Source organism: Papilio xuthus, unplaced genomic scaffold (assembly GCF_000836235.2).
Source record: "Papilio xuthus unplaced genomic scaffold, Pxut_1.1 DF827461.1, whole genome shotgun sequence".
NCBI classification, from domain to species: domain Eukaryota; kingdom Metazoa; phylum Arthropoda; class Insecta; order Lepidoptera; family Papilionidae; genus Papilio; species Papilio xuthus.
This window is the reverse complement of record NW_013531188.1, coordinates 2,149,221-2,171,815: the sequence shown is the minus strand read 5'-3', so window position 1 is coordinate 2,171,815 and position 22,595 is coordinate 2,149,221. Positions and strand designations below refer to the sequence as shown.

The following is a 22,595-nucleotide window of genomic DNA, read 5'->3' as shown; positions in this document are numbered from 1 at the left end:
CATGTCTAGTCAATATTTAAGCTGTGTTTAACCAAACCTGCCTTGTTTGTGTTTACCTCTTATAACAAAAATATGCTCATTAATTGCAATGTCCCGTGGTCCAGTTCTTTTAAATTCAGTCCAGTACTATAATTTCCTCAAGATTTCCTTGATGATATAACGCCGGTTTACATTATGTCAGTACGATAGGACAGTAACGCTGGTCTGGCATGTATTTTATGCATTCTCTGACGCCAGTTATTGTTTTTATTATGCCATTTGTACTACAGCGCAGATTTCGTGCGCCACTGTCTTACTGTACTGGCTTAGAGTAAACCAGGCTTATGAACTTTACTAATTAATACTCGATGGCAAAAATGTTTTATTTTTCATGTGTGAGATACTGTCAACTCTCACTTAATTGTTCATTAGTGAAGGGTTCTTATTGTAATATTTGAGTCCAGTGGATGGATTTGAATGAAGGTGAGAATGGAGCGTGTCCCGCGTTGTATTGTGTCTCGACTTGCTTTATTACGTGTGTTGTAAAATGTATTTAGAAGCGGCGGTTTATGCAACGCTCACGTCTTTTTGTACAATATGCTATTGTTTCTTAGCTTACATAGTATGAGATATCTTTTCTGTGAATGTTTTTAAAATGCTACTAAACTTAGTGATGAGAGAAATGTTAACTAGCGTACTTACTGGATTTGGTTTTCAGCAGTTAGAAAATATCTGCAATATGTTGATGTTATCAGTGTAAGTCATACAAGGGCGCCACTTAGTGTACGTTTCTCAAACTAAATCTACACTTATGTGGATCATTTAATTATTTCCAATACAATTTGCTGTCTCTTTCTCACTTAAACTTTAGACGTCTGTCTCTGTCCATTGGGTGTAAAGTCGTGGTGGATTTATTCTTTCAACTGCAGTTCATTACGTTGAACTGTTGATTTTTTTTTTGCATAATCTTGATTGTAAATTCTGCGCGTGTTCGCGTGAATGTAATCGATGGTATGGTCGGCGATTTTACATTGTTCGATAGATCAATTTAATTCTATAAGTAGTTAATTTAACTGTCTTACTAGCATTATAAATGCAAATGTTTGGATGGATGGATGGATGTTTGTTTGAAGGTATCTCCGGAACAGCTCACCGGATCTTGATGATATAGAACATAGTCTGGAAGAACACATAGGCTATATTTTTTTATTGCGCGCGGACGGAGTTGCAGGCGGCAGCTAGTTCATTGTAAAGTATACTCTTTTAAAATCTAGTAACTTACGCTCAGCAGATATTAAAAAAAGTGTCAGTATTCCACAATTTATCGATTTTGTACACCCTTTATATGAGGGGAGTTACGCGTGCGTGTATGCGATTGGATTGTCAGTTGTTCGTTCATTAACATTAATTATTTTGCGTATGCGTGCATTGCGTATGCCCCTTTATTTTCCTCTGAATTGTTTTTCGCTCACTAAACAACTTCATTTCATGCTAAAATTATAAAATTGCTGTAGATCAAGACTCCGTCCGCGATTAAAAAAACTTAGGAGTCTATGTGCTCTTCCAGACTATGTTCTACATCCGTGCCAAATTTCGCTGAGATCCCTTGAGCCGTTCTGCTGATACCTACTAATAAACATCCATCCAACCATTAAAGTTTTCATAGTAAGATATGATGTTTATAACCTTGGCTTTCCTCTGTCTCACTTGTTTAAAAAATATATAATATAATACTGCTATTTTTTTACTATTACTCAACATTGAAATATAGTGTATCATTGTAATAGCTACTTTTGATATTTTACTCTGAATGTTTTATTTATCTTGTTATTGCATACATCTCTTAATTTAGATCTTGAATTTCTTTAGCTGCAAGGCGTTCAATGTCGCATTTCATTCCAGTTGACAATTGACCGAGTAACGTTGAACTCTTGTAATTCGGAGCAAGGTCTATTTGCAGATTAGTTTCGATGCAACGAGACACCTCAATTTGTATTGTTTACGAAATCAAATTGGATATTCAGATCCATAAGACTGCAATATATTACATAACAAAGTATTTATCAAATTTGTTTTGATATTTATTTTTAAAAGCGTAATTTAATTCGCTTGTTTGTTGTGTAAAAGCATTTAGGTTAGACTAGCTGTCGCCCGTGGCGCCGTCCGCGCGCTAGTAAAAAAAACTTAATTAATAGCCGTCGTATTCTTCCAGACTATGTTCTACATCTCTGCCAAATTTCAACGAGATCCATACAGCTTTTCTGGAGATACCTTCAAAAGACATCCATCCATCCATCTAAACATTCGCATTTATAATATTAGTAAGATTTAATTTCCGTATTAATAAAGTGGAATATTTTTATCTACTAAGAAATACACAGAGAGTAAGAAAATCAAAAAGTTGTGTAGGTCACTAATAAATTTACTCAGTGTGACGTTTAATGATTACATTTTGTGATAAGATAAAAATGCTCAAGTAAAAACTGGAATTGTGACAATGTGAATGTTCATTTATTTTCATACTTTTACGTAATAAATAGGTAAATCCCTGTCTAATAAGTGTTAGTCATTTTCTTTATTAGGATATCCTACAAATATAGATTAATATAAACCAAAGCATAGCTGTAACATCTGTGTTTTTACTAATAATGAGAACAATGTGTTTTTGTATTTGTATTTGCCAATGAAAACTCAAAATGCAACAGCTCGAGAAGTCATAAAAAACCTCTCTTGTTTATCCCTACAGTAAAACCTAAGGGTGTTACTTTTTAATCAGAAAAGTAATCAACACGGATGTAAAGAAGTAATATGTAATTAATGTTAAACAATAATAAAACTTGATTGCCACATCTCTTTGACGACCGCAGTGTGTATGGATTGTGCGAAAGAGGATATGCGTAAGGCAGTAAATTCAGATATAACGGAACGAGATGTATGGAAAAGTAGAACATACTGTGTTAACCCTTTGTATTGAAGGCAGGAAGATGATGATTACATTACTTAGTTGTAAGTATTTTATTGTTATGGAAGAAAGAGGTACGGCTTACCTGAGGTAAAAGCTCGCTGACCCATTAACATCCGCAAGTAAAAGAAACGCAGGTGCGTTGCTCGCTTTTATAAAGTTAACGAGCGCTTAAGTAAGGGAAAAAAGGAGGAAGTCAAAGGTTATGAACATCAAAAATAATGGTATACCGTAATATATGTTTGCAGGTGTCTTTTGATTATGACTCAGGTTAATGGTTGATAAGATATTCAGTTCTTAGTAAAACCTATCTGTGAACACATTTGAACACATATCATATATAATAAATACATTATAGGCGGCTTCACACAATCATTGAGAAATCACTAACTGTCGCTAGCGATTAAGTATAAAAATAGTAATCCATATGTTCTTTCAGACTATGTTCTATATGTATACTAAATTTCATCAAGATCCGTTCAGCCGTTCTGAATATATCTTCAAACTAACATCCGTCTAAACCATCATCATCTGGATCTTCCTAGGATTTTCTAAGTTCGTTTAGTTTCTAGTCAGTTGTGTTTTTACTTGTTCTTAAAAACAAAATACTTGTAATACTTCGTTATGTTTTGTAAGATAAATTAGATTTAAGCACTTAATTCATTAGTAAGGTGACCTCTTGGTAAAGTAAGTGTTATTACCATAGAATAAGGTTTCCTATCGTCGTAGCGCTGACATTGTATGGCTGCTTGTTTGAACTACGGGGGAATTGGATTCTGTTTAGCGTCACAGAAAATGACATTAAGCCTAACACGTGTCCTGTACTCATACGACGACATAACGACACATTGCCCTAACACTTGTGTTACAACTTTACCGTCCTTATCGCTTCTTTGAGATAGATAATAATGTTCGCATACAAGTGTGATAGTTAAAAATTCACGGTTACCATCTTTAGTATCGATCGATGTACAGTCAGCTGCATAAATATGTATATACAGTGTCAGAAAGTTGTATACGCTTTCGGATTCAAAAATATGTACACATGTATTTCTCCTTATGCTGCCGACTATGAATTCATGCTAATGAAGAATACGTATGTTTTAGGTGTATACAAATTTCTAGTTTTGTAAATGTATACATATTTATGCAGCTGACTGTACTACAGAGCTAAAATAGAAGAACTGGCACAAGGGTAAACTAGAGAATGTTTGATTGTGTCCTTACACATTTTCTTTTGTCCTTTGAAAGCAGATAAATGGAGGTTTTTCAAATGTAGTTATTGTTGAATTTATTATATCATATTAGACTACTGGGTGCTTGATTATCAAATTAATAATTAGGAAACCTTGACCCGAACAAACGGACAAGGTGAAACTGTAGCGTGCTATACGGTTAGAAGTATTCGCACTAAGCCACTTACAGCTTATCGTTCCATCGACCGAATTTATGCACAGATCCATAGAAAGTTTACGAACTATGCGAAAACATAAAACAAGAAATATACAATAAACTTGTATGTTAATCAATTCCGACTTGATTGAGCTCTTTAACTATATTCGAAAAAATACGAGATTAGTAGAAACAAAACTTGAGACTTTTTTAAATCGATATTTTGTTACTTTTTTAATTAATTTTGTAAGTGTTAAAACCATAAAATATATACAACCTGTTTTATGACGAACGAACTACACTGAAAAAGGCACAAATTTTTAACAAAGAATTTTATTTCAGACGGTCCACTTCAGTGACCTAAAGACCTCCTTTACTCATTATATCGAAAACAATCTTGATATTTTTAAAGTTTTGTTTGTAGTAACTAAATTGATCGTTTTATACATTATTATAAAGTTCATTTTAAAGTGACACAATTTGATATCTTTGCTCGTAAAGGGACAATAGGTCAGTCCATCCAATTGTCAGGTGACACGAACCCGACGATTCTTTACTATTGTGTTGGTACTTTCAAGTATCCAGCTGATGTCCGACTGTCCAAATTTTAGTTCCGTAAAATACACAATTGTGACCCAGGTCGTCTTTATCTTCTTTAAATTATGTAACACTAGCTGTCGCCCGAGACTCTGTCCGTGCAGAATAAAAAAGAAACTTAATATGTAGCCTATGTGTACTTCCAGAATATATTTTACATCCATACAAAATTTCATCGTTATCCATCCTGCGGTTCCAGAAATAATTTCAAACAAACATCAATCCATCTAAACATTCGTGTTGATAATATTAGTAAGATAAATAGCTGGCTCACTAGCTGTCGCCCGCAACTACGAACGCGTGCAATTTACACTAAAAAAAGTGTGCTATTTCAGACTGTAATTTGTATCTGTTTCTTAACAATTACATTCATTCAGCTGTTCTGGAGTTACGAGGTAACAAATTATTACATTATATTAGTAAGATTACAAAGATAAGATTACTCTTATTATTATAGATAGATTCAAATTGATAACATAAACATTTTATCCAACCTTATCGAAGTTAGGTTAGTCACTTCATGGTAATAAATGTATGTTGTTAAACATTTCATAAACGGATTTAACACTTACTCTATATTAACTATGCAGGAAGTAGCAAGTTACACTTAAGCGGTCAGAGTGCCATATTACTACGTTGTTTATGGTTCAATAAAAGTTCAAAACATTTATCGTGTATTGTAAAATCTTACTTCTTGCTAATATAAATGCTAATGTTTGGATGGATGTTTGTTTAAAGGTAACTTCAGAATGGATCAACGGATCTTGATGAAATTTGGCACAGATGTAGAGCATAGTCCGGAAGGACACATAGGCTAGTAATTTAGTTTTCTTTAGCTACGCGCGGATTTGGCCGTGGGCGACAGCTAGTTTTAAATATTGTTATATTGATTACTTTAGACGTGAGATTCAACTACCAAATATACCTTGAATTCTCTCCAAAAACATTTATTTAAGCATTAGATTTTCTTTTACATTGTGCATACATACCCTTTAAATTAAAAATGCAAGTGACGAATGCGTATTTAGACAGGGGAAATATTTTGTACTAAGGTCTAGTATCATCATTAGCTCACTATACGTCCCCCACTGATGGTCTCGAAGTCTACCCTATGTCAGGGGTGACTAGGCCAGAGTCAACCACGCTGGCTTAGTGCGGGTTCGACTTCACACATCTCTTCTCAGATATGTGCAGGTTTTTTTTTTTTTTTTTTATTGGGCGGCGCTATGCCGCCCTCTCGTTCCCCTAACATGAGGATCAGGGACGTTGGGGTACGGAATCTTTTTTGTCTTTATTTAAATAAGTTTTTCAGAATGTTAAAGTTTTCGATTTTTTCTTACGCTATTTACATTTTTCATTGAAATAAATTACTAATTAAAACAATTTAAAATTACAATTTAAAAATACAGATTAAAATACAAATTAAAAATACATGATAAAATACAAAGTAAGTTAAAATTCCTTGAACTTGTGCAAGTATTCGGAGAACCCCCCGTGCCCGGTTAAAACTTGAACCAGCACGGGGTCCAACTCTAGGCTCCGGATTGTAGGGTAGGCTGCTACGGCATCGGGGAAGAATAGCTTCGTCGTTGAGGCCGTGACTCCTTCCATATAACGCCTGTTCCATTTGTCAAGCGCATCCAGACGAATCTGTCGCTTGACAAATGAAACAGGGCACCTTTCATAATTAGGCTTGGTCTTCATCCCGTCTGCGGCCGCCTTCGCGAGTTCGTCTGCTCGTTCGTTTCCCTCCAGCCCCGCGTGCGCTTTTACCCAGAAAACTTTCACACATTTCCCTTGCTGATATGTGCAGGTTGCATCACGATGTTTTCTTTCACCGTAACAACGTCGGATAAATGTACATATGTAAATCGAAAAACACATTGGTACATAGCGGGATTTGACCCAGGACCTGCAGATTGCAAGTCAAATGCTGAGCCACCGATCCTCGACGACCGAAGGTCTAGTATGGTTTAGTATAAAGTATCACTTCGAATTGGTATGTTTGTATTACGTAATTTTATGAAGTCTGAGAAGTTATAAACACATCACGTAATGTTCTGTATATAAACAATATAAATTTAATTTGTACCACCATCATAGACTTTGTACACGTAAGGATTCAGTCGCACTAAAATGTTGTTCAAATACAAAGAAGGAAAGGGACGGACTATACCTTTTGAATATTTTATTTTACTTACATACCGTCGAATACAGGTCTCGGTTAGACGTCACTTTGCTGCCCTTATTTTTAATGCATTGCTTAAAAAAACAATATTCTACAATTGAATAAATAAGTCATGCGATCAATATTAAATAGCATTTGAATACAAGAAAAATCTCGAGTTAACTTGACTCGTAAATAAACAAGGAATGTTTGATCGTTCAATTTATGAAGACGTGAATAAACTATCCTTATAGTTTTACTGACTTCGTCACTAATACACAAGACACGATTATATCAATGTAACTGACTCGTTATAGTATATTAAAAATCAATAACAGACTTTACATGTAAGTTTTTGAGTTCACGAAAATTAGTCAGCTTTTCTGTCATGAACTCAAAAACTATTTAACGTATTTAACTATGGTTTTCATAAAAAGTGTAGTGTTTAACATGACCTAGGGTCCTTCAAGAAGCGAGCGTATCACCATCTCAAAAGCCAGCAACGCATCTACGGTTCCTCTGATATTGCTGATGTCCATGCGCGTCGATGAACATATCGGTTTTCCCGCTGCTCGTTTGCCTCCTTTTCTTGTAAATAAAAACTTAGGTTACTCAGAAGACTTAAGGGTTGTTAGATTTCAACAAAAATAAATTAAATAAAATGTAATGCGCCACTTTTTACGATTCCATCGTTACCATCGATCGGAACTATAGCATTCTCCAGTCGCATAGAGCGTTGTGATTAGTCACAATGTCATTGACCCGAGATCTCCCTAACGTGTGATTCAGGCGTCGATTTTACTAAGAAATATTTGAACGGAATTGCAATGCTTAACATTAACCGGTCGTTTTTTTTTAAATACCAAATTACTTTATTTAATTACCAGCTCCAAGTAGTAGTGAATTGTCATATTTTTATAATTTAGAAACTAGAATTTGAACTCGGTGACCTCAATTGAATGTAAATATGGCTTCTGACGATCGTTTTTTGAGGTCTTTCATTTAGCTTGAACTTACGTGCTTAAAACTGTTTCTTTATACAGAAAGAAAACAATTATACGCGTATCTATAGCCGTGACGTTATAACGTGAACTAGTTTTGTCGTCAGACATGCCACTGTCGATAGCTTCACAGGAACGTGTTACAACCAGTTTACCCAACTTTTATTACATCAAAATAATGGCAAGGATAAAGAATAAAAAAAATATTAAGATATTAATTTTAAATGTATAGTCCAGCTGTTTAGTTATAATTGTAGTTAAAATGAAGGTGTGTAGCCGGCTTTATAATATTGTCGTCGCTTTTGTTTCCTTTAAAAAAAAAACAAGGATAACAATGTACAATAATTCCGGCAGTCGAACCTGGATAGGGGAGAATACTCCAAACCAAGAACCTCGGATTAATGAGAAATCTCTATAAAGGAGAAAAATATGACTATATGATTCAACTTGTTTCTACCGCATACAACTTTGTTAAGCTAATGAAGAGTTACGTATGTTTATAGGCTATTGTGTTGGTTTGGTAGTTGATAAAATAATTATCAATTAATGATAATGAGGAACTTTATCATTGAATCGACGTTATTTATCACTCATGAAAATACATTCGCGAGTAAGAGATTAATGTATTCCAAACTATCTTAGGATTACACATATAATCAAAAATTGCATCAAAATAACTGCTAAATACTGCAATTCGTTAGTTATCTGAGTGAGGGATCGATGGACCTTGAGTTTCTCCCGTTTTATGGAAACTTAAGTACTAGGTTATTCAGCTGTCATGGCTCTATATAATTCACAATAGTGGTAACCTTGTCGATCATGAATAATTTTAACGTAGTGAGACGTAGACGAAGTAGAAGAAATAAAATTAGTTATGGTCGTCATGAGTAACTATGCTTGTTTAATCGATATCATATGTGATCTATTTAAAAATGGTGGTCGTCCATTGTTCGAAAATTGAACGTAATTCGATTTTTTTTTAATAAATAGCTTTCTTTATGTTAATACTTTTCCGCCTTCACCTTGACTATTATGTTCATTCGTGTCTGCAAATTCCTTCAAAAGGGGGTTAAAGTTTTTGCTTTACATGTTAATATGAATATAGGAGAAAAACAGTAGAATAAATCATAATTAATTTATTTATTCGAAGGAACATAACAAATATTTGATTTGATGTTATATACAACAGAGGACTTTATTTGGACATATAACCCGGTATCGTATACCTACGTTCTATTACAGCTATTTTTAACGACCGTCTCGACACTCTCCAGTAGCATCGCACAATAAACCTGTGTTGATATTCAAAAGTAGTTGAGTGTTAAGACCGTTCCACACCAAATGCGAAGATGCTATAAAGCTATTAGGGCTATAGCTAAGGAAACGTGATGAAAGTAAAAAAAGTTAAACCACAAAATCGCTTTAATTTTTTTTCAGTTTATCAGGAACAAACCATTGAATATTTTATTTTTATAATTTTAGTAGCTGTCACTCGGGACTCTGTCCGAGCGGAATTAAAAAACAAACAAAATTTGTAGACTATCTGTTCTTCCACACTATGTTCTATCCCAAATTTCAGCGAGATCCATGCAGCCGATCTAGAGATATCTTCTAACAAACATCCATTCATCAATCCGTGCAAACATTCGCATTTATAATATTAGTAAGATAGTAGGTAAACGTATTTCACATGTGTTTCTGAATACGAAACAAAGAGAAAGAAATCATAGTATTCCACAGCTTTCCGCGTACTCTTTTATAAACAAAACATGGCAGAGAAATTAATCACGTCTTTATCAATTCAATGATTGGCATTGTTATGAAAGGTTACGTTACGTTACGTAGAAATGTGTTTCGATTTTAATTTTATCAATTACAATGTTAAGCCGATGGTAGATAATGCTTTCCTTTTATGGAATTAAGGATGGTGATGATATTGACTGATATTTATGCACATTCATTTTATAAATATTATAAACGTAAACATTTAGATGTATGGATGGATGCTTGAAGGTTTCCCCAGAAAGGCTTAATGGATCTGTACGAAATTTGGCATGGATGTTGAACACAATCTTTCAGACTACAATACAATTAAGAAGAAAAATTCCTCTCCTTCCTCCGCACGGAATGCCAGACATGGCAAGCTAGTAATATTTAGTATAGTAAGTCTCTTCACCGCGCGTTCTTTATCTAAGAAAATAGTAAAATGTATCCGTCTTTGTGTACAAACGCCTTAATGTAGTTGATTAGTCACGTCCATAAATTCAGTATTTAACGACGTTATAGAGAGGACGTTTGTGTAATATTGCTGTTTTTTTTGTTCCCAGGGAAGAACCTCTACAACAATGAACATGTAGCGATTAAGATGGAGCCTATGAAGTCCAAGGCTCCACAACTACATCTAGAGTACCGATTTTACAAGTTACTAGGCACGCACGGTGAGTATTACATGGACGTAACATTCGTAATGTACAGTCGCATACATAAATAATACGTACTAAAGTTCTTAATAAATAAAACGAAGACTAAGCTGAATATTATGCTGGTACTGATGTAAATACAACTTGCAAAAACAATTTTGCAATTTTAACGTTTCAATGGTGATAAAATGGTGTGTAAAGGAAAAATATGTACCACCATTGCTCTAGTTTATTTTCTAGCTGTACTTCTATAGCTTTTCTACTATAACTGACAATAAATCCTCAATTTAATTCTTTACAAAGAGTATACTGCAAGCGACTGTACATCACGTAACTTTCATAGAGTACTCGTAACTCGTAGTCAAAGGCCGCTAACGACAGGTAATTGTTTATATGCACGCCAATTAGCATAGCTGAGTAACATGCAATATGTTTGTGTGACGATTTTTTTTACGCCAGTGACGAAATATTAGACATACAACGGTATTGCGTGCTTTACCGTAAATTTCCATAGTCTTGTAATGCTTGTAAAAAAATATTGTTATCTCTTCTTTTTTTACATAGAATGGGAGAGATGACAATATGTTTTTATACGTGTCTTTTACTAGTGGAAACCTACCTAAGATAGGTTTATTGTAGAACAATAAAAATATGTCATAACCGAGATATTATAGACTTTGTTTTATCTCATTTAAATAAAAGTGACATCGAAAACGTTTTTTGTTTACATTTGTACGTCATTTGATATGAGATTAATTAAAAAAGATATGTAAGCGATCTTTATGTTCATGAATAAAAGCCATACTCAAAGAAATGTATAAGATATCAGATAGGAAAACAGATTCTTAATTATTGTAACATCACGAGATATTTACTATTGAGTCTAATTCACTTATACCCTCGTAAACGTATTTCATAGTTATGAATTTAGTAGTTTTGGTTACATTGATATTAATATGTATCTTAGAGGGAATACCAAAAGTGTACTACTTGGGAACATGTGGCGGCCGATACAACGCCATGGTCATGGAGTTGTTAGGGCCCTCGCTAGAAGATCTTTTTGTTCATTGCGGCCGAAGGTTCCGGCTCAAGACGGTTCTATTGATAGCAATGCAACTTGTAAGTGCCATCAGCCACCATTGGTACTAACGTAGTTAGGTGATTGTTTTATAGACACAACACCGTAACCGATATACGATTGTGATAAAATTTTCGGATCTCGCGAGGGCACGCAACCTGTGATCATGGATGTTAATTCGGGTTGCTGACTGTTTTATTATTCTATTCGTTTGTCGTAGCAATGCTCTTGCGCTTTGACCTGTTTTTTTTTTAATCGTTTATCGGGTATTGTGTTGTGTCGAGCAGGTGTGCAAGCGAGAGCAATGCTCGTTGTTAACGTGAGTACTAATTTATTACGTCCCTCCTCTCCTATCCGTTCCCTTGTCCCCTGGCCGTGGTCCTTCAGCCCCGTCGACAGCGGAAGGTATCCCCGAGGTGTACTACTTCGGGCCGTGCGGTAAATACAATGCCCTCGTGATGGAGCTCCTGGGTCCGTCGCTGGAGGATCTCTTCGATCTGTGCGGCCGACGATTCTCTCTAAAGACTGTATTAATGATCGCCATGCAGTTGGTAAGTACATCACTAGTTTGGTACAGTCGCGCACAAATGCTTATTAAAATTTTTATTTTTAAGAAATCAAAATAAAATTTAAGCGCGTGACTGTACAAATAATTTTGTAGATACTGTCAAGTATAAGTATGTTCTCTTATTAAATTGTAAGAAGTAACCTATAATAGATGATACAAGATTCTTGTAGCCAGTTATTCTAACTAGGGGCCGGATGACGACTCGTTATTATCCTTCAGGCCGGACAGAATACATTGTTGCGAGTTGAACCAAAGGTATAATTGTAGTAACTCACTACCCTGTTACTGTTATTGTTTTTTTTTACATATTTTGTCAAATGTCGGTGAAAAAATAATATATGAACATTATTTTTATAAGCTAGATAAATGAAAAAGGTTACAATAGTGAATATATTCCCTCTACTGAACTTAGGTTATTGTTCTTATACTATATTGTGAATGTGTAATTTCCAGCTGCACCGCATCGAGTATGTCCACACGAGGCACCTCATATACCGAGACGTGAAACCGGAGAATTTTTTAATAGGTAGAGCATCCACTAAACGAGAAAAAGTCATTCACATCATTGGTAAGTGAATTTTTATGAACTGTTTCTGTCTCAAAACGTATCCCTTTGGTTAACATTGCTTAACGCCTTTTTATATCATAAGGTGGAAAACGAGCAAACGGCCACCTGAAATCGTTGAAATGGCGTAGCGACCGTTACCCATATACTTACGCAGTTGCAGATGCGTTGCCTACCTTTAGTCGACCGATGAGGGGATGCACAGAAAGAGAATATTTTTCCTTTCCATGCATCCCCTTATCCGGAAAATCCACTTCCACTTCCCATCTTTTCCTTATAAAAAAAAGGTTGGGAAGGGAAAGAGGACTTTAATTAGGCCTTTTATTATTAGAGATGTTGTACAAATGTTTCGACACTGGAAGGGTTACCGTAATATCTCGCTATGCGCGATAAATCGGATGTTTTCTCTGCTCTAGTTTTATATGAAGTTTGCCGCAGTATAAATGCACGGTGCTTATGTTTAATGTAACATGTAATCGTTCTTTTAAATTATCTTTTTTTTTATTTAAAACTTTCAACAAATATGCTTGATTTTTTATATTTTAGGCTTTGTTTAAGACATTCAAACAAGGAATAGATGCCGTAATGCATTTGGCTCCGTTATTTTTCGTATTTTTTTATATACAGGAAACGTCATCTACAGATTCTTGGTTAGTGCTCTTTTTGCACATATTCCTTAGGCTAAATGACTAGTGAATTTTATAATATATGGTATTTCTGTCTAGGATCTTGGTTATTACAAGTCGTTTATCGTTACGGAAGCTAATGTTTTGTATAGCTACATTTCACACATTGTATAGTTGCATTTCACACTACTTTCACATGTTAAACCACACTGTACTCTAACCGCACGTTAGCGGTACTGTTTCTCTATATTACGTATACTATGGTTGACAAACTTTCGGATAAGTACGGTTACTTTCGGTCACTTAATTACCCTAACTACGATCTTGAAATTGAAAGGTACTCATTAATACGTTAAATACGGTATATTAGGAGATTTGATGGTTGTTAGGAAATGAGTTAGGCTATTTCTATATCTACCGTTGAGGTGAATGAGCTCCGAATTTTAGACTTGGGCTCAGGCGCAGAACCGCAAAAAGAAAAATACTTATTGTCGGAGGTCAACGGTCTTAGGGTTCATGTGCCATTATGAGTAGATATTTCGATGTTAGTCCATTCTTAGGCTGTTTTGTCTGTGAGAATCGTCAGATTCGGTAACATGAATAACAATGTTATAGTGCACGGAATTCGCTATAACGTTGCAAATTTGCAGTAACAATTCAATATATCTGAACTAATATTATAAGTGAATAAAAAGTAACGTTCTTTTTTATTGTCCCATTTTCGACTGGCGATGATGACCACGGACGAAGTGTCTTTCTTGCATTGATGAAATCAATTACGACCTCATTTCAATAAAGGTCGCAAACGACCAAAAGGACCAGGTTACCGAGTTGCCACTGCTGTAACACATTAAGAAAAATATTGTCTTCCCCTTCATTCTCATTGAAAAACATGAGTTGAGATAACAATAAGTTTTTGGACTAGTCTTTCGGTAGTAGTAATCCACGGTTTAGGACGGGACAGTTGTACCTGTAATTCTTGACTTTTTTATATTTTCGCACGTCTCTTTGGTGCAATAAATAAAAATGTTGATCTTATAGCGTCAAGCCTAAAAATGCATTCGAATTGAATTGAAATTTTCCCCTTTTGGAGTATGCTGTAACGTTCACTGTTTGATTTTCTGTTTGACACTTTTTCATTCGTTCCATCGGTGTAAAGTTTAATCCGATTTTCAGCTGCAGCATGGAACATAGGATTCCATGCGTCTTGTATAATACAATGCGGCAAAACGTTAACGGCTTTTGGTTTGCTGAATGCACTATTTAGTTTCCAGGGTGGTACAACGTGATAATTGTAAATGGATGGATGGATGGCTGGATGTTTGTTTAAGATATCTCCCGTACCGGTTAACGGATCTCGCTGAAATTTAGCATAGTCTGGTAGGCTACTTCTTAAAGTTTTTAGGGTTCCGTACCTCATAGAAAAAAAACGGAACCCTTATAGGATCACATTTTATTGTCCGTCCGTCTGTCTGTCAAGACTTTTTCTGAAAAACGCGTAAAGGTATCAAGCTGGTATTTACTTTGATTCCGCGCGGACGAAGTCGCGGACGATAGCTAGTTATTTATAAACGGTTTAATAATTTGTATGTCAATCATGTTATAGAAATCGAAAAAGTCGATTGAGAAAAATCTCATGTCTTGACCTTTTAGTAAATGACACATCTGTGGATCTGAGGATAATTCGGGACGACCAAATTGCTAATTAACCTCAGATATGAACGTGAAAGTAGGCTAACGTTGGCTCTTACGTAGGTTATCCGTTATTTTTTCGCATTGGAGTTTTACCTTCTTTTCATGTACGCCTAATCAGCTATATGATTTCGGTTGGATGATTAGATTCTATGCGTATATATTTGTCTAATTATTGTCAGCCATATAATTGTGTTTAGGCAATGAAAACCTACTACTAATGCTTTTCTTTCGACGTAATAAGTACATAAATATCAACGATGAAGTTTTTTCTTTTGTCTCCCTCTTTTCTCTTTCTACAAATATTCAAAAATACTAATAGTAACGTCGTGAAACTATGATTTGAGACATGTACGGAAACAATCATTTCTGTCGATCCGTTGATAATGTCATGATGCAATTCGCTTTCTTTTTTTTTTACATAATCTGTAACACAATTACACCTCGACTCGCCCGTGTTACAATTTACAGTTTATCTGATTTTTTTGTCTAGATATTTTTACTGCAGTAAATGTAGCTGTCAGTTTCCACTGACTTAATATCTGTATAAAACATATTGATGTCTCAATTAACTTTAAACAAAATAAACGGGATGACAATATGTTCTGTGTTAGTCTAATAAAAGTTCAATTTTAATAACATTTTTTATTTTATTTATCATAAAAAGTCTTATTAAACTTTATAGTTATTTGTCAAGATTTATTCCTCTGTGGTTTCGATGACGACTAGCAAAGCTAAATATACCTTTCAAGTTATTTGAAGTGATGAGAATAGATAAGGCGGGAGGCTTTTAGCCCACGCCTTAGGGACCGATAAGTCCTCGCAATCCGTCGCCGAGGCGTCCCGGCTGGATTTAATATAAGCTATTAATAGATAAATCAAAGAGAACTTACTCCACGTGCAAATATATGTTCAAGTTAAAGACATATAATGTCAAATTAATAATAAGCGATATCACTACGCTTGCGAACCTACGGAGTAAGCAGAGATAATTATATATACGGCATATTTCTAGTTTTTTTTAGCTTCCAGGAGTTAGTTATATGGCAACTAATTTCGTTTTTTTTCCACAAGTGTATAGTATGGTTTGGATAAGAATATACGTGTCAATGATCTCGATCTGTCAAAAATGTCTTGAAAAGTACAGTCTTCAAAAAATGATTGAATAAATGTTATGTTTTATTTTGAACACAGTGATTCGGATTAAAAATAAATATTTAAAAACAATTTTTTTACTGACTTATCTTTTGAACTAAGACGTCACAATGCGCAATAGTGTTACACTATCTTGCATATTCTTGTTTGAAATGCATAGTACTTATGACAGAAAAAAGCTTGTAAAAACTGCACTGTTTAGTTAATATTTAATTGATTTTTTTTTGTTTTCAGATTTCGGTTTGGCCAAAGAATATATAGACTTAGAGACAAACAAACATATCCCATATCGGGAGCACAAGTCGCTCACCGGGACCGCGAGATACATGTCAATAAATACACATTTAGGGAAAGGTGAGACATTTTTCCTCTTTCTCTATATTATCCATTATAATTTATACGCTTCCCATGTCATAGTCTACGAGAACAAATTGTAAATGGATTAAGATGTCTGCAGAAATTAAACGGCGTTCAAAAAGGTTAATTTTGTCTTTGAATATCGCCAAGGATTGCGTTCCTTCTGTTGGGAAGGAAATCCGAAAATGTTCCAATGTTTACGCAACACTAGCCTTACTAAAATGTCGACGTTTATGTCCCCTCACAATTCAGTCTGACACTGGACTTTGTAACGAAAGGGTGCCATTCGCGCCAAATGATTCTAACTAATAATGTCTAAAACTTCAAATAAAAAAACAAAATACACTTTGACAACACAATTTTCATAGTAATTAATGAATTTATTATGTTTCCAGAACAATCGAGACGCGACGACCTAGAAGCCCTCGGGCATATGTTTATGTATTTTTTACGTGGTTCCTTACCCTGGCAGGGATTAAAAGCTGATACACTTAAAGAGAGATACCAAAAAATCGGCGATACCAAACGGGCAACACCTATTGAGGTTAGTTACATGACCAAAAACAATCATTTAACTGTCATCATCAGCTCACTATACCCCCACTTAAGGAATCTGAGCCTACCCTAAGTTACAGGTGACTAGGCTAAAGTGCGGGTTGGTTGACTTCACACATATCTTTGAATTACTTCTCAGATATGTGCAGGTTGCATCACGATGTTTTCCTTCGCAGTAAGAACGTCGGATAAGTGTACATATGTAAATCGGAAATCGAAAAAGATATTGGTATATGGCGGGATTCGAACCCAGGACCTGCAGATTGCCAGTCAAGTGCTTAACCCATGAGCCACAGACGCTCATTTAAGTGTGAAAGTCATAATCGGTCAATAATAGGAATAGTAAAATGTATTATAACTGTTTTCAGGTGTTATGCGAAGGTCACCCCGAGGAGCTGGCGACGTATCTCCGCTACGTGCGCCGGCTGGACTTCTTCGAGACTCCAGACTACGACCAGCTGCGGCGCATGTTCCGTGATCTGTTCGAGAGACGCGGATACGTAGATGACGGCGAGTTTGACTGGACCGGCAAGACGATGGTAAACAACACCGCCTAGCCCACGCTTAATATACGCTAGCCCACGCACTAACGACTAGCCCACTCTAAAACACCGCAAGTCCACGCTTTATCAATGCTAGCCCACGCTTAAACATCGCAAGTCCACGCACTCCCTTGATTTGACACATTCGCAAATTCCACTTTGATTTAAGACTCGAATTTACCTACTAGTTGATCTGTCACCGTCAAATTACTGTCAAATTGATTTCATAGACAAAAGTTTTTTTTACTCGGGGTCCTTGTGGTAGTTTTCAGCTTATTCAAATTTTTACTTATAATAGTATTATCCAATCAATGTAATTTTGTTAATATCTTTAGATTGGGTAATATTTTTGTAATACGAAGCAAAAAAACACATGACCCCAAGTATTTTTAGTAATTTTAATTCAATGTCTTTTCATAATTCTCACGAATATAATATATTCAATTAAAATACATTCGAGAGCTCTGACGTCATAATAAATTGTATCATTATTTATTTCACATTGTTCAATGTATTTTATTCCTTATAAATGGTCTTTTGCTTTATAAAATCGTTAATTCACTAATCTTTGACCGCTTTCAATAATCACTAATTAAAAAAAAAAACATTTTTATCATTTAAATGATTAGTTACTAATTTTATTTCATTATTTTATTCTTTTTTTAAATTGCCAGCAATATTACAATGAGCTTTATGTTGAAATTTAATTTAATTTCTTTAGTTTTTGAAACACTATTTAGTGTTGTTTATTTTGTCTATTTCATAGTATATTTAAACTTTTTACAAGCAAACACCGTAGTACAAGTTCAGTTAAGTATATAAAAGAAATAAAATCATAGAAAAAATTTATGTAATAGCTGTACATGTAGGAACAATATTCTTGCTTTTTGACGGACGTAAAAAGACAAGGATAAGAATATTGTTTTTATACATGTATTGTGACAATCAAAACTCAGCGTAACAAAAAGTTCATTGTATTTACTTAACTTTATGACTTAAGGTAAAAAATATTTGGTGTTATTGGTTTTTAAAACAAATATTTTATAATTTCTTGTTATTACTAAATTATCTAATAATTATTACTAATATAATAATTTAGAATAAAATTGGCATTTATATCAAGAAACTTGTTACTTATAGGAATTATTATTATTAATAGTATTCTTTAAAAAATAAACATTGTCCCTTTACAAATTGTGTTTCTGTGTAATGTTGTGTTTTTTAATTTTATTTTTTTATTGTGGCTTTTTATTTTTAACTTAAAGGTTTGCTATATCAACAAACATCGATAAATTGTTGACTTCATATTTTAGCAGTGAGTTTTCACTGCCGAAACACGTATTATAATGACATTTTTTGACATCTGATGCAATTAATAAGAATTAAACTCTTGAATAAAAAAATATTCATCGATTTTTTAAATTCGTTTCCGATATATCGATTTTGAATGTTATAAATGCAAAAGTTTGTATGTATGGGTGTTTGTTACTACGGATGTCCAAATCAGTTTTACGGATTTCGATGAAATTTAACACAGATATAGAACATAGTTTGGTCGAATACATAAACTACTTGCTATGTTTTTTTTTTAATTTGGCGCGGATGAAGTCACAAGCAAAGCCTAGTTTCCTTAATTTATAAATAATATTTTTAGCAACTTGTTTTTTTTTTTGTTTTCGTGTCTTGATGTTTGTTGAATGGTATATGTGTTGGGTTATGGTTTATGTATAACAATAAAGAGGGAATGTTGCATGCCGCATGCTTACCGCTTTTGTGCCGACGTCAGCCCGCCAATATGCACGTCATGAGAATATTGCGCAACGCACCGCCATCTAATATTGTCAGAAATAAATCTGACAAGGTTAGTACAACAATTTGATTTATAGATTAAATTGAAACATCACTAACTGACACAATCAGAATAATATACTAATTATCACTAAGGCATTTTATTGATTTATTAACTAAAAAGGCACTAAGGGTCTTCTTTAGTGACGATTAAAGTATTTTTGAGTGAGAGTTATATATTATATCTTACATAAATTATTGAACCGTATTATCGTTTTTATCGTATTTTCTTATGCAGTTGAATGCAACAGAGTTTTACATATTAAAAGGTAGTTTTTTTTATTATAAAATATGGCGTTATATTTGAGTTATTTCTTCTGTCTTGTACTATTATTTTTTAATTTAAAAAATTGCTTTAGTTCTATGAATTGTTGTTCTTAGTTAAAGTCTGTAGTAAAATTGTTATTAATTTATATTTGATTTTAAACTTATCATTATAAATGTGTAACGTAATTTAGTTATCTTAAACTAGGTTCTTTTTAGTTAAAAATATTGTACTTTCACTTTTTTACTTGCATATTTTTTTTTACTTATCGTTTTGCCTTGCAGTCAACACCGGTGGGCTCAATCCAGACTGGGCACGAGATCGTGGTGTCGCCCAACCGCGACCGACATCAGCCTTTCCACAAGGTTAGTTATTAAAATCAAATAATATCATACAAAATATGATTTTTATTATTTATTTCTATGTTAAAATGCTAAATCAATTTGTAACTGAGTATTACAATTTTTAATTAAGTTTATTACATGACAGATTTTATTGTCACTAGCAATTAATTCTGACAAAGTCAGATAGGTGACATAATTAGGCATACTATTGTTAGGAAGAAAATCTGACACTGTGCCAGTGTACTGGCGCAACACTAGCCTTACTAAAATGTCGTCGTTTATGTCCCCTCACTAATCATTCTGACACTTGACTTTGTAAGGGAAGCGCGCCATTTGCGTCAAAGGATTCTAATTGATAATGTCTAAAGCTAGTGACGTCATCTGACTATGTATTTTTGTGGGTGCAGGATGAGTTGTGTGATTATATTGTTGGTTTGGATGAGGATGATGAGGCGGCCCTAATATACGTCGAGGTTTGAAATGTTTTTGTTTTGTTGTCTTCACAGCAAACATCTTTTTGTGTAGACATGATGTTTCTTCGCTTTTCACATCATCTGTAAATGTCCATACAGATTCGTACATTTAATCAATATGATATTTTACTTCTGTCCAAAGTAAACAGGCGAATATGACAAAAAATGTAAATATGTTTTTATATGTTTGTAAATATAGGAGAATAAAACATTAAATTAAAGTAATTTCGAAAATGTCATAAATTATATTTTCCATATTATGTGGAACATGATTTTAATGGAATTGTCATTTTCATTATAAAATGTCAGCTAACGACATCTGTTGATGGCCAGTCATTGCTAGTCTGCATTTGTCTCATTGTTTGTGGTTTTTTGGAAATGATTATAAAATTATTGTCCATTTTTATTTTTATAATTTTAATGATGCTATAGAAGTAACATTTATGTGATTCATTTGTTTTATTTTTTTTGTTGCGTTTATTTGTGATGGTTAAATGCTAATGAATAGTAAAGTTAATTGTATATGTGGTTGTACCAACTGGATAGGCCAACGAGCAAGTAAAATGTTATAAGAGAACTTTATAGTCGTTTCAAAGATTTCAATTGTAAAGCAGTTAGGATAAAATTTTTATATGTTCCGTTTTTTATTTAAAGGGAGCCGTTAAAGATACTGGAACGGGTGGCACCGCCAATACTGGCGGTAACTGGCCTCACAGCGGGAAAGCCACGCCTCTAACTGCAGGCCATTTGACCCCAGCTGATCGGCATGGATCTGTACAGGTGAGAAACAAACATATATTATATGTCCAAACGAGTAGAAACATGTTTCTAATCTTTTGGTAGTATTTTCGAGCAGAAACATGTTTTTAATAATTTCTGTTTCTCTTCGTTTTTAATTATTTTAAAGTCTAGTTGCTATTGGGATTCGGTTTCAATGAAAATTTTCACTCTTTATAGTTATTGCTCAATAAACCACCTCGTTATTACGGTGTTTTATTCCAGCTACTTTATATTAGCACTTATGTGAAAAAAAATATTTTAGCACTACAGTTAGATAAACAGTTTTCTTTTTAAATTAAATAATAATTCGCCAGTTTACTATTTGTACTTTGAAATAAAAAAAAAACAATTAGTCTTTTTTATGTGTCTGCATGATTTTTTTTGTTTCTCGATGCATCTAAATTTTTGTTCCTTTACACGTAAATGTATATTTTGGTGTATTTATTTTTTTTAGCTATTGAAGAATAAGCATTTTCGGTATGTGAAATTTCCCGGATCCGTTTCCACGGTCAGTTGTGAACATTTTGCGACAATCCTTGTTGTGACTGTCTGCATGATCGTGAGTTTTCATTGCAGAAATATTTGTAAGAAAACATATTGCTATCCCTCTCATTCTATTTGTAGAAACAGTGATAACAATATGTTTTATATACATGTTTCGGCAGTGGAAACTCACGGTGAACGCTTTGTTATTGAAGCTCAGTGGTTGTATAGCTTTGCACCGTTGCCTGTGTTGCCATTGAATATATATATGGCACATATAATCGATCATTATATTACTATATTATTGATCTGGATATATATTTACAGGGTGTTCTATTCATCACTATCATATTTGTCATATTTTTCATCAACCATAACATTTAATGGTCAACAATTCTTCATATCATTTAATTTATTTGCTTGTTACATAGGGAAGATAAAATAGGTCACGTGGTATGGGACCACGTGACCTATTTTTTTTGTTTTTTCGACCCCTCGGTGACCACTCGTATATGCCAAGCCCCCCCCCCCCTTTAGTTTTTACGTAGTAATTCGTAATTATGATTTTTAATCATTTCACAGGTAAAAATTGGAAAAGAAAATATTTGGCTCATACTCTTCTTTATAGCATAAGACTGCATGCATTCTTAAATTATTATACTAGTGAATTACGTACTATGAATAAAAAACAAGTAATGATTACGTGACTAAAATCTGAGCCCCCCCTCCCGCTCCTGTGACTGACC

General features: G+C 34.1%; 1 protein-coding gene across 13 annotated transcripts in view; it reads left to right on the top strand.

Annotated features, from left to right (window-relative positions):
* The window catches only part of gish (casein kinase I gish), a 36,519-nt gene that overhangs the window by 9,878 nt on the left and 4,046 nt on the right, over nucleotides 1-22,595 (top strand). For 9 of the 13 annotated variants that reach the window (XM_013314460.1, XM_013314459.1, XM_013314467.1 and 6 more), the window contains exons 4-12: nucleotides 10,426-10,536; nucleotides 11,984-12,147; nucleotides 12,618-12,732; nucleotides 16,437-16,556; nucleotides 16,955-17,103; nucleotides 17,483-17,653; nucleotides 20,054-20,134; nucleotides 21,241-21,366; nucleotides 21,821-21,874. In XM_013314460.1, the coding sequence (XP_013169914.1) occupies nucleotides 10,426-10,536; nucleotides 11,984-12,147; nucleotides 12,618-12,732; nucleotides 16,437-16,556; nucleotides 16,955-17,103; nucleotides 17,483-17,653; nucleotides 20,054-20,134; nucleotides 21,241-21,366; nucleotides 21,821-21,874 (1,091 nt within the window). Of the gene's footprint in view, nucleotides 1-10,425; nucleotides 10,537-11,485; nucleotides 11,638-11,983; nucleotides 12,148-12,617; nucleotides 12,733-16,436; nucleotides 16,557-16,954; nucleotides 17,104-17,482; nucleotides 17,654-20,053; nucleotides 20,135-21,240; nucleotides 21,367-21,820; nucleotides 21,875-22,595 lie in introns of all 13 variants that reach the window. The other 4 variants (XM_013314470.1, XM_013314469.1, XM_013314464.1 and 1 more) reach the window with 2 other exon arrangements.